The sequence below is a fragment of the Molothrus ater genome, chromosome 2 (genome assembly GCF_012460135.2).
Source record: "Molothrus ater isolate BHLD 08-10-18 breed brown headed cowbird chromosome 2, BPBGC_Mater_1.1, whole genome shotgun sequence".
NCBI lineage: Eukaryota > Metazoa > Chordata > Aves > Passeriformes > Icteridae > Molothrus > Molothrus ater.
The window spans coordinates 116,222,555-116,239,008 of NC_050479.2; the positions used below are offsets into that span (position 1 = coordinate 116,222,555).

The 16,454-nt window shown below is 48.6% G+C and overlaps 1 protein-coding gene across 6 annotated transcripts in view; it reads left to right on the forward strand.

Moving 5' to 3' along the window:
- Nucleotides 1-16,454, forward strand: part of C2CD3 (C2 domain containing 3 centriole elongation regulator) — a 36,754-nt gene that overhangs the window by 13,900 nt on the left and 6,400 nt on the right. For 3 of the 6 annotated variants that reach the window (XM_036404204.2, XM_036404206.2, XM_054518523.1), the window contains 14 exons: nucleotides 1,146-1,326; nucleotides 2,335-2,507; nucleotides 3,937-4,057; nucleotides 5,222-5,490; nucleotides 5,847-5,936; nucleotides 6,968-7,576; nucleotides 8,350-8,676; nucleotides 9,655-9,793; nucleotides 10,443-10,507; nucleotides 11,151-11,362; nucleotides 12,068-12,168; nucleotides 13,098-13,268; nucleotides 14,378-14,586; nucleotides 15,335-16,367. In XM_036404204.2, the coding sequence (XP_036260097.1) occupies nucleotides 1,146-1,326; nucleotides 2,335-2,507; nucleotides 3,937-4,057; nucleotides 5,222-5,490; nucleotides 5,847-5,936; nucleotides 6,968-7,576; nucleotides 8,350-8,676; nucleotides 9,655-9,793; nucleotides 10,443-10,507; nucleotides 11,151-11,362; nucleotides 12,068-12,168; nucleotides 13,098-13,268; nucleotides 14,378-14,586; nucleotides 15,335-16,367 (3,700 nt within the window). Of the gene's footprint in view, nucleotides 1-1,145; nucleotides 1,327-2,334; nucleotides 2,508-3,936; nucleotides 4,058-5,221; nucleotides 5,491-5,846; nucleotides 5,937-6,967; nucleotides 7,577-8,349; nucleotides 8,677-9,654; nucleotides 9,794-10,442; nucleotides 10,508-11,150; nucleotides 11,363-12,067; nucleotides 12,169-13,097; nucleotides 13,269-14,377; nucleotides 14,587-15,334; nucleotides 16,368-16,454 lie in introns of those variants that run through there. The other 3 variants (XM_036404208.1, XM_036404205.2, XM_036404209.2) reach the window with 3 other exon arrangements.

Genomic DNA, 16,454 nt, shown 5'->3' on the forward strand with positions numbered 1-16,454 from the left:
TGTTTGTCTGAGCCTGGTGGCAAGTTCCCAGTGGAAAAAAGAGACCTCCTTCCAAATCTCTTCCCATGGTACCTTCTGTGAAAGGTGCTAGAGGGCTGTGCCTGCTGGTCCAGCCAATGGGCCTGCAGGGAGCAGGGAGATTGTACACAGTGAAATTCAGCAAGGGCTTTACATGCACAAGCCTTTCAGGGTGCCTGATTTGCTCTCCAAAATAAACTCCCTGACAGGAGAGTGCAGCCAGGTGAGGTTGGGCTCTGCTCCCAGGCAGCAAGGGACAGCACAAGAGGAAACGGCCCCAGGTCATGCTGAGGGAGGTTTAAGTTGAATCTCAGGGAAAATGTCTTCATCAGCAGGGTTGGCAAGCCCTGGCACAGCTGGCCAGGGCAGTGGTGGAGTCACCATCCCTGGAAATGTTCAGAAAGTGCTTGGATGTGGCACTTGGATACGTGATTTCCTGGGTGGCTGTGGCAGGGCTGGGTTAACAGCTGGATTTGATGATCTTGGAGGCCTTTTCCAGCCATAACAATTGTGTGATTTTCATGGATGCACCAACAGAAGAGTTGCTTGGTTTGGATCACTGGAATTAACAGAATGGTTTAGATGGGAAGGGACCTCAAGTCCCATCCAGTGCCACCCCCTGCCATGGCAGGGACACCTTCCACTGTCCCAGGGTGCTCCAAGCCCTGTCCAGCCTGGCCTTGGGCACTGCCAGGGATCCAGGGGCAGCCACAGCTGCTCTGGCAACCTGTGCCAGGGCCTCACCTTCCTATTGGGAGGAATTTCTTCCCAATATCCAATCTAAATCCACCGTTTTTCAGATTATAAAAGACTATTTAAATGATTGTAATTGTAGGAGAGAACAGAGTGTTGTGTGCTTTGCATCACCACTGAAGAATGACAGGCAGTAAAGTGTTCCACAGAAAGTGCTGTGGGATTTCTGTGGTTCCCAGGCTGTGGCTCACAGGGACATGGGGCTGCATGGATTGCTTGTAAAAGCTTTGTGAAGTGAAGCTCAGAAGAACAAGCCTTGTCCCAGGAGGATTGCACTCCCTGACCATGGGTCCTACCTCCTGAAGGACTGCAAGCAGGAAAAGGTTGAAAGCTGCAATTCCAACCATTTTTAACCAGTTCTGCTTGACTTCTAGGCATCACATTAAAGCCATTTAGAACAGCTACCACTCTGTGTGTCCCTGATCCCATCTTTAATGATGAACATCATCATTCCCTGTTGGTTCCTGCTGATGTCCCAGTCCAGAGGCTCCTGGTCAGTGCATTTATGTCTCCAGGAGCAGCAGCAGGAGGAATCCAGTTTGAAGTCTGGTGCAGGTACAGAACAATGTCCTATTATTTGTAGATAGCACGGCAATACTGATAGAGTTACATCTGATCTTGGAAGGTCTCTGGCTCTGGAATGGATATCTCATAATATTATTTAATAATAGATTAAAAAAAAAGCTAAGTTCATCAACATTTAGTGATGACTATCTGCACTTAAAACCTGTGAGCCTTATTCCCCACCAAGAGTCCTAATTACTCCATTTTTTTATAACTTAAAAAGTGTGTGTTAATAGTTTGCTTTCTTCCATCTTTTAGTCAGCATAACAATCTAAAAGTAGTTTAAATGCTTGACACATCTAAATTTTGCTTAATTGCACCCTGAAAGTATAATTTCATTGTGCTGGAGTTGCTCTTTTCCCTCATACAAATCACTGAGTACAAGAGAAATTGTAAAAAGTGTTTTGTAAATTCAAAATGCTTCTTTGGCTACGGAAGCTAATTATTAGTAATGGAGAGCAGAAGCCATGAAGACAAATAGCTTTGGAAAAAGACAATAATATGTTCATTCTGCAGTAAGCAAGTCAGGCTTTTTAAAATTTGCAAAGTCACATAAGAATTACTATGAGCTGTTTGTAAGATACGGTGCCAAAATTTGTTTTGGGATGAAGCTGAAGCCAAGTAATGCACTAAGAAAAAGGTTTAGAGTCATTTTTTTATACTCACAATCTGGTACCTCAAATCTGTTCTGCAAGAGAGGTATTTTCCTTTATTAATGAGAAGTGATAGCAGAGAATATTTGGTGCCAGATCCTTCCCTTGTTTTTCTTTGGGATGCCAGCTTTTAGTGGAGTTCTTGCTTGTTGACTTGTTAGGACTAGTGCAAGTATGTATTTGTAGCATTATCTGCTTAAGCACTTAATGATTCTTTTCTTCAGTGGAAATACATTTTTATTTTTCTCCCTTAGCTGGGGAGGCTAATTAAGCTTTGAAGACACTCAGAGTTGACTTCTGTGCAGTTTGAGAGAAATGTTGATGCTGGTTTTTTGTGTCCTACCAGATATTATTACCCAAATGTCAGAGACCAGCTGGTTGCCAAGGGGGCCCTGCCTTTGTCACGGCTCTGTGCCATGGTGACTCTGCAGCACCGCCAAGAAATAGGGATTCAAACTTTTACCCTTCCCTTGGTCCCCCGGAGTGATTCCTCAGAGGAATTTCATCTGCAGTCTTCAGGTGAGCAGGGCTGGTGGGCTTTCACTTCAGGTGGTAAAGCCAGGTTCAGCTGAGGAAAGCTCTGAGCGGCACACCAGTATTTGATGGTGTGTTAGCAAAGGACAGAGGAAATGGCCTCAAGTTGTGCCAGCGAGATTTAGGATTGATATAAGGGAAAATTTCTTCCCCAAAGGGCTGTCCAGGACATGGTGGAATCCCCGTCCCTGGCAGGATTTAACAGGTGTGTGGATGTGGCACTTAGGGACAGGGAGGAGTGGTAGCCTTGGCAGTGCTGAAGGAATGATTTTATGGGTCTTTCCCAGCCAAACTAGTTTTGATTCTGTTTAAAATACTGTCAAATTCTATAAAAGTTTGTTTGCCTCTGAGGCAAATAAAAGTATGGATTTGCGTTGGCAATTGAAACCAAGCAGGAGTGGTTTTCCTCCTAGCTTTCACTAACACCATAATGAGTAAAAAATCAGTGATTAAACAGGGGAAACCCTCAAACTGTCAAAAAATTGAGAGTCGGCCCCCAGGCTTGCAGTGTTTGGGGTTGGCCACAGGAGGGCGACACTGTGGCCTCGCTGCCTGCAGTACCAGGGTGTGGCCACAGGAGGGCGACTGTGGTGGTCTTCACAGGCGTCCCAGGACAAGGGAAGAGACGAGAATCTTGACTGCATGTTTCAGAAAGCTGATTTATTATTTTATTATTTATTATTTTATTAGGTATATTAAAGGAAAATGATGTATTAAAACTACACTAAAAAATAGAAGAAAGGATTTCATCAGAAGGCCAGCTAGGAATAGAAAGGAATGGAATGATAACAAAATCTTGTGGCTGACCAGAGGGTCTGAGACAGCTGGACTGTGATTGGCCATTAATTAGAAACAATCAACATGGACCAATCAAAGATTCACCTGTTGCATTCCACAGCAGTAGATAACTATTGTTCACATTTAGTTTGAGGCCTCTCAGTTTCTCAGGAGAAAAAATCCTAATGAAAGGATTTTTCATAAAATATGTCCATGACAGGCGATATTTTGTTTTTCATAAAATATCTCCACTGCGGGTTGCCTTGCAGTGCTGCGGTTTGGCCACAGGAGGGCGACACTGCGGGCCTTGCCTTGCAGTGCTGTTTTTTGGCCACAGGAGGGCGACACTGCGGGCCTTGCCTTGCAGTGCTGCGGTTTGGCCACAGGAGGGCGACACTGCGGGCCTTGCCTTGCAGTGCTGCGGTTTGGCCACAGGAGGGCGACACTGCGGCCTCCCAGCTGCAGCGCAGCCTCTTGCAGCGCCAGTCCCAGTGGATTTGTGGAGTTATCTTTTCAGGAAAATGCTCATTGATAGAGTAGGTTTTGTATTAATAGTTATAGCTGAATATTGAGTGTGTTGGATGTATGTGCATTAAGGGGTGAGCGTTTCTTTCTTTCCTTTCTTTCATTAATCCAGGTTTGCTCGATGTGAGTGTGAGGTACCAGCGATGCCTGAAAACAGCAGCTGGAATAACTGCTCAAGCTGTTTCTCTTTCTGTACAAATACACAGGGCAGCTGGTTTGCAGGCAGCAGCCAGGTAAGGCCTAATTCAAAAAACACCACTTTTCACTTAAAACGGCCTTATCTGGAGGCAGCAGGCTGAGGCATGGGATTGGATCAAATTCTTACTGGCCAGTTTTCCATCTGTACCGACCAAGATTCCAAGTAGGTCCTGCTCTAAAGTGAAAATAACTTTATAAAGACCATCAGCAGCTATTCTGCTCCCTGAAGCTGCAGTACAGGGTGGTGGCATTTGTTCTGCAGAAGGATGCAGGTCAGAAGGGCACGTTTTCCTACATTTCCACTTTTTTTTTACACCAAAGACTGATATAAAAATTGGCTGATACAAGATGGTACCTATTTGGGCATTGGTTCTGGTGTTGCTGATGCTATTTAAAAGCTAGCTGGGGTTGTTTTGTTGCATTTCACTGTGAAAACCTCAATCAACTGACTAGGAAATCAAACATGTTCCTTCCCACCTTAAGGCTTCTGCTGCCAGTGTGCGGTATCAGCTAGATTTAGTTCCAGAATATGTGATTTTCCAGAGTCAGGAAAGGGCTGAATAGAGAGAGTCAGTTCCACAAGAGCAGGATGGCTCCTGGCATTCCAGGGCCATGGTCTGACCCTTTCTCAGTGTTGCTGTGAGACCCTGGTCCATCCTAACTGAAGCAGACCCTGGAAGGTGAGGATCACTCTTGTGTGGTGCTTGGAGAAGTCAAGGGAGTGGAATGACCTCAAACCCCTCATCCTTCATGTGTATGACCTGAGCAACACCTGGGTCTGGTTTATTGTGAATTACTCCATTTGCTGATTTCATCGCCTTTTGCTGGTCAGTTTTGGTCTGTAAAAGTAATCTGGCCTGGCCTTTGGCTTTTTTCTGGAGCAGGTTCTCGGGGAAGTTTTTCTACAGTACAGAGTATCCTTCAAGGTGCTGAGTACCTTCTCAAGCACAAATAAGAGCACAGCCACCAGTGATGAACTCACGAGTTCCTCTCACCATTTCATGTCTGTCCCTAGTGTGTTCAGATAGGAAGAAAAGATGCAAATGCTGTGCAGCCAGGGCCCGCATGAATTTTGCCTGAGAACCTTTGCTATTAGCCCCATCTTTTCACCCGTGTTTAAGACATTGGTTCCCAGATTCGTGGTTCATCATCTGCGTTCTCTTCCTTCTTTTCCTCTTTCTTTCCCGGCTGCGGTGCAGGGCTGTGGCCCAGAGGAGCCCCTGTGTGCAGCAGCCGGCGGGGCTGGGGGTGAACGCCTACGTGTGCGCGCTGCCGTCCTTCCTGCCCCCGGCGCGGGCGCGCCGCACGCGGGCCGTGCCCCGCTCCTTCTGCCCCGAGTTCGGGCAGCGCCTGCGCTTCCTCTGCCATCTCGCCACTCGCACGAGCACTGGGGAAGCCTCCTCTCTGGGCGAGCTCCTGCACTCTGGCAGTATTTTTTTCTCCATCTACCACCAGAGCACCGAGTCAGGTAAGGAGAGCGTGTTGCAAGGATTGAATACTGGTGCAGAAATCCCCTTAACTGTAGTGTAGGAAAAAAATACTCATAGAATAATGGAATAGTTTGGGTTGGGACTTGAAGCACCCCCCTGCAATGAGCAAGGCCATCTTCCAGCAGGTCAGGGTGCTCAGAGCCCTGTGCAGGGAACTCTGCAGGTGCAAGTAGATGTAATTATCTCAGTTGTCTTTGGGAGAGTGTTCCCCTTGTGCAAAGAGTTTTTGAACCTCCCAGTGATCAAGATCACCTCTTACCAGCTGTCCTCCAGTCAATCACTTCTAAACCTTACCTACCAGTTGGGGGTATTTACAAAATTATTTATTTTCCAGCTAGTGACAAACTGGCTGACAGAACATGCAGAGATTATCTCCTTGGGACAGTCACAGTTCCAACCAGAGACCTGCTGACAAGGAGATCAGGTAACACAGCAGTGCTGTGCTGCTCACATTCTGTGTAAATGCTACTGCAACTCCTTAAAACCATTTCCATTCCTGTTTTGGGGGGCTTGTTTTGGTTCTGGGGGCAGTTTCTGGGTTCTTTTAGACCAGAGTTCTTTAAGGTGTTCCCCACGTGTTCAGTAAAAATCCTGTATTAGGAAAGTCCCATAAAGGTTGTTCTTTGAAAATCTGTTCTCAGGGTGCAGGATGTTTGGTGGCTGAATGAATATTCTGGGGCTACTCTGAAGAAATTTAACTACTCCATGCCAGCTGAAACCAGCACCTAAAATCCTTAGGACTTTATTCAGTGCTGTTTATTTTATAGATGGAAAATCCAGAAAGGATGTCAAGTCATGAGTTGCAGTGTCTAGTGCAGGAGCAGTGGCTGCTTTTCAGATGTCAAAGCTGGAAACAAAAGTTGTAGTTAATTAGAAAGTAGGGGGATTAACTCCTTTTTTTTTTTTTAACTGTGTATTAAATATCTCAATGCTCCTTTTGGATCCCTTCCATTTTAGAAGATTCTGTGAAATTTCTGTGAAAAAATTATTCACATATCTGTCCACTAATGATCTCCTCTATCTATTATTAGTTTGGGATTATTATATCCTGTAATTATGTTGTTTTTATTATTTGTCTTGGTTATATCTGCTCTAATTCCAGTGAAGTTCTCATTTTCTCCAGCCCAAAATTTTGAGGTTGTTTTTAATGGGAAGGGAGTAGGAAAGAAATGAGAACCCATAATTTTATCCTTGGGTATCCCAGGGATATAGTGTCATTGTAAAACGGGTGTTGTTAGTGAAGTGCAAATCCTTTGGGGTCAGAACTGCTGCTGAGGTCTTTAGAAGGCTTGTTGCTCTTTCAGATTGGAAATTATTAAATAACATCCCAAAGGAGAACTGAATCCCTGGTTTATTTGGCATTCTGGTCCTTGCTTGGTGGCCAGAGGGGTGACAGTTCCTCAGTGGCGTTTTTGGGGAGCTGGGACAAGTCCCACAGGCCCTTTCCTCCCGCAGGTGTCTCAGGCTGGTTCCCGGTGACGCTCCCCGAGGAGCCGCTGGCCCCGCAGTGCTCGGGCTGCCTGCCGGCCGTTGTGGGAGGGCTGGAGCTCTCGGTGGCCTTTGCCCAGCAGGGCGACAGGGAGCGTGTTCTGGAGGCTGCCAGGCTCCGGGGCTGGAGCAGCGAGGAGCCCCCCGAGGACAGCGGGCCCTGGGGGCGCAGCGCCAGCCCGGTGGCCGTGACCATCTCCACGCCACGGCTGTGGCTGCCCCTGCACTGCGTGCTGCTGGCAGGGCAGGCGCAGCTGCACGAGAGCGCCCACTGCTACCTCAGGTACAAGCTGTACGACCAGGAGCCCACCTGCACCTGGCTGCGGCGGCCACAACTGAGCCGCGACGCGGAGAGCGTCACCGTGAGCTTCAGGAAGCCCAGCAAGGTGACTCTCGCAAGGAGCCAGGGGCTGCTGTGGTTCCTCAGGGAGGAGAAGTTGGAAATCCAGGTATGGTGGGCCTATGGCAAGGGAAATGAGGTGGAAAGACCCCTGGACACGGATCGTCTCATTGGATCTGCCTACGTGGACCTGGCAGCGCTGGCAGAGAGATCCAGGAGAACGCTGAGTGTCAGCGGTGAGTCCCTGAAACACAGGCACACCTCCCATTCCTCCCTGCTGGCAGCTTACCCTGCGTCCTTCCCTGGTCACTTGAAACAAAATGGTCACGGCTTTGTTGGGTCCTGCACAGAGTCCAGGGTGGTGGGGCTTGGAGTGGATCTCTGGAGATCACCCAGTCCCACCCCTGCCCAGACAGGGTCACCTGCAGCAGGTGGCACAGGAACGCATCCACGTGGGTTTGGGATGTCCCCAGAGATGGAGACTCCAGGCCCTCCCTGGGCAGCTGTTCCAGGGCTCTGCCCCCTCCACAGACACAAGGTCTTCCCCACACTGAGGTGGAACTCGTTGTGTTTTAGTTCATGGGCTCTGTCATTACACGGTACTCATCAGCTTTGTGAACTGATAGGCTTTTCTTTTAGATACACTCAGGAAAGGGAGAAAGAACAAGAGTTAGAACAAATTTTTGTGCAGGGTATATGTTGTATTCTCCATCTATGTATGTAAAATGATGCAGAGTCACTGTTCCAGGGCTCTCAGGAAGTTGAGGTGCCCTAATCTGAGTGATTGGGGGAACATGAAGGTGTACCAAATTTGGGGGATTGGTCGTGGTTTTTAATGTTTCCAGGCTTGTACTTCTGGGTGATACTCACATGGAAATGACACTGAAAGCCAAAACTCGTTCTGCTGGGCTCGTGTGAGGTCTGTGGGGGAATGAGCAGTGGCAGCTGCTCTCCAAGCTCCTGCCTTTGCCGTGTGTGAGTTCCTGGCTGTGTGTGCCCTGTCCTGCAGGCGTGTATCCCCTGTTCCGGTGCAACGCTGCCGACCTGGCGGGAGCCGCCGTGCGCGTTCACGTCAGCCTGGGCCCCGCTCCCCCTGCCCTGCCCAGAGCCCCCTGCGCTGAGCAGCACAGCAGCAGCAGCAGCAGCAGCAGCAGCGAAGGTGGAGGCCCAGGGGACAGCCCTGCTCTGGGCCAGCAGCTCCCTGACAGCCAGCAGGTGCACGCTGAGAGTTCAGGGGTCGCCAGTGGGCAGCCGCAGGAAGAGGACGGGCTGTTTCTGGAAAACACAGTTGCTGTCAATATCCTCGTGGAAAGAGCAATGCACCTCAGTTTAAAAGGTAACATCTCACACACGCACACACCCTTTGTTTTCTGTCTTTCCTGCCTTTCTTTTTCCTTTCTTTGTTTCCTGATTCTTTGTTTCCCTCTGAGATCTGTTCCCACTCCAGCACAGTGAATGGCAGGGATGGATTTTTAACTTGGCTTCGTGGTGTTGCAGCCCCAATCGCTGTGTAAGTACAGGGGAAGCAGGAGGCTGAACTACACAGCCTGCCCTCCTGAATAAACTCCAGAATATAAATAACTTAATGCTACCTGTTAGAGATGACAGCTGAATTCTGAAATTAGGCACTGTCTGAATAGCTGAACTCCAGGTTCAGCACTGACTGAGTAACTGAACCCCGAGATGCTCCTGTCTCACAGACTCCTAAATTAGCACATGATAAATTTGTAAAGCTGGCTCACTGTACTCAGCTTTTCTTCCCCTGATAACACAGCTAAGAGTCAAATGCAAGCCATGATTTGAGGGTATGTAACTCTAAAAGAATCTGAGCCCTGCAGATGCATTTTTATAATCATTCTAGAGTCTTCTGGAATTCATAGTCTTTGAAAAACTGGTGCAATTTTGTTTGTTATTGCAAAGGTTTTGATTATATAAAGGAGGTTTCTTCTGAGTATTGCAGAAATATTTAAATATTTCTGTCTTGCAGCATGGAGAGTAGCTCAAGCACTGGAATAGGGTCCTCAGGACCTGGGTTGTATTCCTGGCTTTACGTCTGATTTCTTAGATGATCTTGGGCCAATGGTTTTCTGTTTCTCCCATGAATATTCCAGTTTCTGCTCTGTAAAAGGTTCACGTAATGTTTGCTTCCATGGTAAACATAACATGCTATCAGCTCCACCAGTGAAAAGGAGTATTTTCTAGATGCTGGATTTCTCTGCCAGCCGTGTGGTTTTCATGGCTGAACTGCCTTTAGGTTTTGTTGTCGTTGTTGTTGTTAATTTAAAAGCCTGCATTGAATGGTGTGTAATTTCAGGAAGTCCCCTGACAGAGCGTGAGGTGGCAGCCCCCAGCAGCTGTGTGTCGTTTGCTGTGGCTGGAGCAGATGCTCCAGTCACCACTCCAGTGATAGGAAACACAGACTCACCAGTCTGGGACTTCCAGCAGCAAGCAAGGTGGGAATCACAGACACCCCCCAGACCTGACAGCCAGGCAGGGGGGAAAAGTGCTTGGGGGTTTTTAGCTCAGAGCTGGATACCTGAGCTTAAATTAAAAAAGATTAATTGACTGCTTCAAGGAGCCTCAGCAGATCAAGTCATACATGGCAGTATTCAGGAATGAACCTGTGTGATCCAGTCTTGTGCCTCCTCCAGTGTTTTAAATCTGAGTCCCTTCAAAGAACTTAAAAACTGTTCTACATTTAACACTTCATTTTTCCATTTGTTTATTTTTTATTTCCAGCACTGGAGTTCAAACATTACAGCTTTGAACCATAGCCCCAGTGCTTTGCTGTCACTGTGTTACCGAGTCACGAAATAAACTATTTCTATATTTCTGTTCCCTCACAATTTCTTTGTCCTGTCTTTTAAATGTAGAGCAAGAGTGAGGAGAGGGGAATACTACTTGACTAAGCAGAAGCCCAAACCATGTAGATATGTGTTACACCTTGAGGCTCAGTAATTTTGGGGTTTGTTCTGTTCCTGCCCCTATCAGTACAGAAAGAAGCTGGTTTGTCTGGGTAGATAAAATGGCATTGAAACCTCAGAAGCATTTTACTGCTTTTCCCTGCTTTGCATAAAATATTATGGGTTTTGTTCCTAACAGATTATCCAAAGAGCTTCTCCTGGATCCACAGCAAACCTTGGTCTTCAAGGTGTGGCATAAAGCAGGTAAGGTTTGTGGTGCAGTATTAAGAGGAGTCCCTTTCCTTAGGTTTCTTGTATTTCATGCAAGGAAAATAAATTCTGTTAAGTGAATAGGAGAGTAGAATTGTAATGGCATCTTTTGCCTTGTACAAGAAGAATGCTAGAGATAAATACCTGTTCATTTCCTGGCCCTTGGCATCCTCCTTTTCCCCATTAATCTTCTTAAAAGATTTGTATGCTGTATCCTTTATTCTCTCTGGTTTTATTTTAATGGTGCTCTGGAGGCTGGATTTTCCTGCTGAAAGAAACTCTTACCTGCTTCCTTCTTGTGCTCTTTGTTACTGCTGCAGTTGGTTGAAGTGTGGCCAGCCAGTTGTAGCCAAATACTTTCTTTTTTACTTTATATTGAAGTTCAGCTGTCTGATTTTTGCTTCCAGAATAGCCTTTGTGTGTATCCAGAGCCCTGTGTGCACCCAGTGGTTCTCCTGCCAGTCCCTCTCCCTGCCCTGGGCTTTCTCTGTTCTGCAGGGACATTTTTAGCTGAACATGACCCAGGTCCTCCAGATAAGGTCCCCCTGTGGGACAGGATTGTTCTGCACCTGCAGGCTGTGTTTTGGCATTCCTGAAGGGATTGGTGTCAGAGTGCTTTGTGCTGTTCCTTCCGCAGAGTCGGAGCGGGTGCTGGGCTTTGCCTCCGTGGATCTGTCTCCGCTGCTCTCTGGCTTCCAGCTGGTGTGTGGCTGGTACAACATCACCGACTTCAGCGGGCAGTGCCGGGGGCAGATCAAAGTGGCCGTGTCCCCTCTGCAGAGCGTCAGCGGGCTCCGGGAGGAGAGGCAGGCCAGGGCCCGCCGCCCCGGCGCCCTGCAGGGCTCCCCGGTGCGTTCGCGTCCCGCGCCTCTCCCGCCTCCCTGCACTGAGAGCACTCTGGGCTCCCCACACACTTCACAGCACTCCCGCGGGGCAGGCTGCATGGAAACCGCCTGATTCCTTAGGAATTCTGCTCCAAGGTGCCGTGGTAGCTGTGGCCAGTGCTAGTTACAGCACCCCAGCCAGGTCATGAGCATCCCCCTCGCTTCGCTCTGTGGTTGCTTCGTGGGTGTCAGATTTTTTTAGGGGAATAATCTGTGCATTGGGATGTCTGGGAGCGTGGCATAGTTCTGTTTGCTGCTTTGGGTGACAGCTGGTGCTCAAAAACACGCAGTGGATTCACTTTTCATTGGTTAGGAAGCGTCTAATTTGGCAAGAATCTGTTTTTCTGGAATATTTGCCTTTTTTTCAGGGTTTTTCTTTATTCTCTAGACTTCCCAGATATTCTTGGGTGTGTTATAAGCCTCTAAGGCAGCCTTTATCCTACTTTCCATCACTTTGCTATCTGTTAGCATGGAGGGAGTTAGCAAAAGTGTCTGAAATGAAAGTGTTGTGAAATAGTACTTTGGCTCAGGGCTGGGAAATCATTTGAAAATTTAAAGCTGTTTAGAAAGCCTGAGGTTTTGTTAGATCAGCAGGATAATACCTCAATTTCTCTTATTTTCTTATTGTGAAAGACTCACGTGGAGTGTTCCTTTTTGCTTTCCATCCTAGGTGAAGGTCAGCTTTCCAGCATGTCCTGGTAACGCTGCACGCTTGTCCAAGCAGATGCTGGACTCCTTGTCAAAGGAAGTCAGTGTTCCTGCTCGAGAGCAGTAAGTCCTCAGGCTGACAACCTTTTGGTTATTTTCAGGTCTCAGAAATGCCTCTCTACAGCAAATTGGCTCTACTGGAGAAATGGTACACCCTGTCAGAGTGTGTCCACTGTGTTTGGGCTTCAAAATTAGTGGGCATTGCCTTTCCCAGTGAGAGAGAGGTGCAGGAGGAAGCAGTCCTGGGACAGGTTCCTTTTGGCACAGCCCAGATGTTCTTTTCCTTGTCATTGATACTTCCTGGTTTGTTTCATTTGCACCCTGGTAAATAAGGATTTATTTGCCATTGGTAGATGGTAAATAAATAATAATCTAATAAATAAATAAATTATAATTTATTTACCATTGGTAAAAAGGTGCCATTGTTAAAGCTGGCAGGTGCTTTCTCCAGGCCCTGATAAGAATGAGGGCTGTGTCTGTATTTGGTTTTATTTTTAGTAAGTGTAAATTAAATAGAGTATTCCTGATGCATCCCCTTTATTTTGGCTCAATTTCTGCCCATGAGCAGTGAATGAGAGCTGGTGAAACGCTGCAGTATTGCATATTACAGGAGTGGGCCTGTCAGACATCCTGCAGTAATTCCTGCCTTCTGTCCCTTCAGATGAGTGGGAGTGCCTTCGTTTATTGTTTGTTTAGCCTACAGAGATGATCCTCTGCCCATATGTGTCCTTGAACTTCAGAGGGACTCTGTGCCACCACTCTGGGATCTGAACAAGTGGCTCGGGAGCTCCCTGCCAGCCCCACTGTTAGCACCTTGACGTTGGTATAAATCCGAGACAGTCAATGCCATTCCTGTGCACATCTGGAGGAGCTGGGTTATCCATCAGTGGCTCTTAGTGCATTTCAAGGCACGGGCTGTTCTCAGCTGGCAGCCTCTGCACGGTCAGGGGTTCCAGGCTGGATTTTGGGATTGAACAGAGGGCTGTTTTCAGCAGGACGGGCCCCGCTGGCAGCCAGCCCCCCCGGCACGAGGAGCACATGCAGAACGTGCGCCGCTTCCACGAGTGCCTGCAGCGGGAGGACAGGAACGGGAACACGTGCCACGCCGCCCGGAGGGACACAGCACCGCCAGCCTCGCGCTCGGCGCTGCTCACCGCGCTCAGGTAACGCCTGTGACCCCTCACTGTGCCCAGGGAACCCCTGTAACCCCTCACCCTGCTCAGGGAACCCCTGCAACCCCTCACTGTGCCCAGGTAACCCCTCACTGTGCCCCTGTAACCCCTCACCGCGCTCAGGGAACCCCTGTAACCTCTCACTGTGCCCAGGGAACCCCTGTAACCTCTCACCCTGCTCAGGGAACCCCTGTAACCCCTCACTGTGCCCAGGGAACCCCAGCAGGGCAGGCCCAGCCTCAGGGAGCAGCTTGGCAGTGATGGATCCATTTGTGAGGAGGCAGAAGGGAAAGGGTGTGATGGACACGAGGAGATTGCGGTGTCATTTGAGGCCAGGCTGGAAAATCGGGCTGGGTGGGGAGCTCCCCAGCAGGGCTGAGGTGCTGGAGCAGCGTGGTGAGCTGCTGAAGGGGAGCAGCAGCAGCAGCGGTGATTCCAGGTCCAGAGGGAATCCTTGGCTCTGTCCATCCTGGTGCTGTGAGGGCAGCAGTCCCTTCAGGTGACTTCCACAGGTACAGGGATGAGCCTGTGAGCATTTCTGGGGTGCACGGAGCAGTGTCTCCTTTCCCAGCAGGATGTTTTTCTTCTTGCTAGAAGCACTGTTGTCCTGACTAGATTCTAGGTTAAAATGAGACATGAATTTAGAAGATTAGTATTTACTATCTGTAGGAATATAGGAATGACAGAGACTTCCTGAGGTATTTCATCCCTACCACAAGCAATGCATCTTAGAATCCCTAGATCTTTCATACATAGCAATCCTTAGATTTTTATCAAGCTCAGCCATAAGTCAAGTAATATCCTTGGCTTTATGACTTTTATTGGGAGGTCATCTCAAATCCAACTCCTTTGATTAAGTTTAGAACTAGTTCTATTTTTAGCCTCCAGCCCAAGTTTCACAGCCAAGTCAGGATTTATTCTGGAGTGTTATCTTCTCACTTAGAGCAACCTTAACACTTGTCTACTGATCTGCTTTTCAATTAAGTTCTTTAATCTTTTATCTGCATATTTACTGTTGTTGGCTAGAATGACCCAGCCTAAACCCAGCTGCCACAGGCTTATTTCCCCCCTCTGACCCAATGTCTTACCACTGCTTGCAGAAAGAACTTGAGTGAGCTGGATGAGGTTCAAAGATACTTCAGTGAGAAGCTGACCAGGTCTTTTCCCGACTTCAGCACGTCCAGACCAGGCCATGAGGAGTGGGAGAGTGACCATCAGGGCTCCATGGGCAGAGAAGTGGATCCCACAGGCTGCCATCTCTTGGAAAAATCCAGCCAGTTGGTGTCTCAGGTCAGCAGCCTCATCAATGGTGAGTTGTTGCTGTGAGTAGCAAAGTGACAAGGAAATCCAATCCCTGCTGGTGCTTTTAAAACAACTTACCAGGGCAGAGAATAAACTGGAGCCCAGAGCTACAGTTGCTGCCAGTTGGAAAGTTATTCCATGCTTCCTACAGGGAAGCAGCGTTTCCAAGAGATGAAGGGCACATCCCTCTTAGGCCAGAATTTGCCATTCTTCTGCCCCTTTGATCTTCTCTTTTTCCCCACTCTTTATTCTCCAAGGTTTTGCTCTTTTTATGTCCCTTCTCATCCTTAGCAATTGTTTTTACTGCTTTTTTACATGCCTTCCTCTACAGTCTGCTCCAGACTCTTCCTCCACTGTTTCCAAATGTCCCCCACCATTCCCTTGGAGCAGGACTTGCCTCAGAATAGTTGGTCACTTCACCTGATACTGGTGAGCTCAGTTCTCAGAGGATGCAAGCAGTGAATAGGATCTGCTCACTGGGAAACAAAAATAAGTGATTGTGGCTTTTTAAAGAATTTGTAAAAGTTCCCATTCATTTCATCCTGAATGCTTCTGTTTCTTCCTTAGCATTTCTGTTCTCCTGGCCTTGTCAGTGGGGGCAGAGCAGAACACACATCAGCAGTGTTTCCAAGGCTGTGCATGTTTAGCTCCCAGCCATCCTTGCATCTGGGACTTTCTGCCCAAACCCCACATCAATCAGGCTTAAGCTGAACTGTTGCTCCGTGCATTCCCTGATGCTCTTTTTTGTTCACCAGACTTGCAGACTATGACTAAGAACAGCAAGGCAGCCTCTGAGGTGCAGCAGGAGAGCAGCAGGAAGCCGGGTGCCTTGGCTGTGCCCAGCTGGAAGGAGGCAGGAGGCAGCCCTGCAGCTCCTGAGGGCCAGCTGGAGATGCCAGCTGTGCCCAGCGTTCCCAGGGACACGCCGCAGCCGTGCCCTGCTGGCAGAGCCCTGTTTGGGAGACACATGTTGCACCAGCTCCTCGGCCCCATTGTCCCTGAGGATGAGCATCCAGGGGGTGTCGGCCAGGAAAACCAAGGTGCTTTTGCCACCCAGCCACACAGTGAGGAGGAGTATGAAGAAGATGTCATAGAACCACGAACTCTAAATGAAATAACCACCATGACAGACAGGACGAGCCCCTGGTCCAGCATCCTCTCTGAAACAGGGCAGGGGGCTGAGCTGCAGCCTCTGGAGCCCAGGCCTGAAGAGCAGCATTCCATAGATGTGGGCTGTTTCCAGAGAGGGAACAGCAGCACCTTGTCCAGCATGCTGCAAGGGGACAGCCAGAGCCTGCTCGGCGCCCTGAGCCCACCCTTGAGCCCCCACACGGGGGGGAACAGCCCCTGGGGAGCAGCAGGAGACTCCCAGAGAGGGAGCAGCAGCACAGGAACAGCAGCAGGAGACCCCCAGGGCTTCCACAGCCACACAGGAACAGCAGCAGGAGACCCCCAGGGCTTCCACAGCCACACAGGAACAGCAGCAGGAGACTTCCAGACCATAAAGAAAAGTGTGGAGCTCCATGCAGGCTCCAAGGAACTGCTGCCATCCTCAGGAGACGTGGGTTTGACCAATCAAAAAGCCACAGAGAGAGGGGAGGAGGAGGAGGATGCTGAGGCTGTAAATGGGGATCATCAAGGCAAGGAAGGAAGTGCTTCTGATGAGAACTGTGCTCAGAGTGTCTCAGCCCAAGCTGGCTCGGAAAGAAACAGCGAGAGCTTCCCTGATGACAGCAGTGAGGACCCAGTAGAAGGCTCAGAAAACCCCATCAAACAAAAAATCACTTTGTATCCTTTACTCTTTCCTGAAACACTTTTGCATTTGAAGACTCTGCTGCTTAGTTAGTGTCCCTGGCCTCAGGACAGAGAAATTTG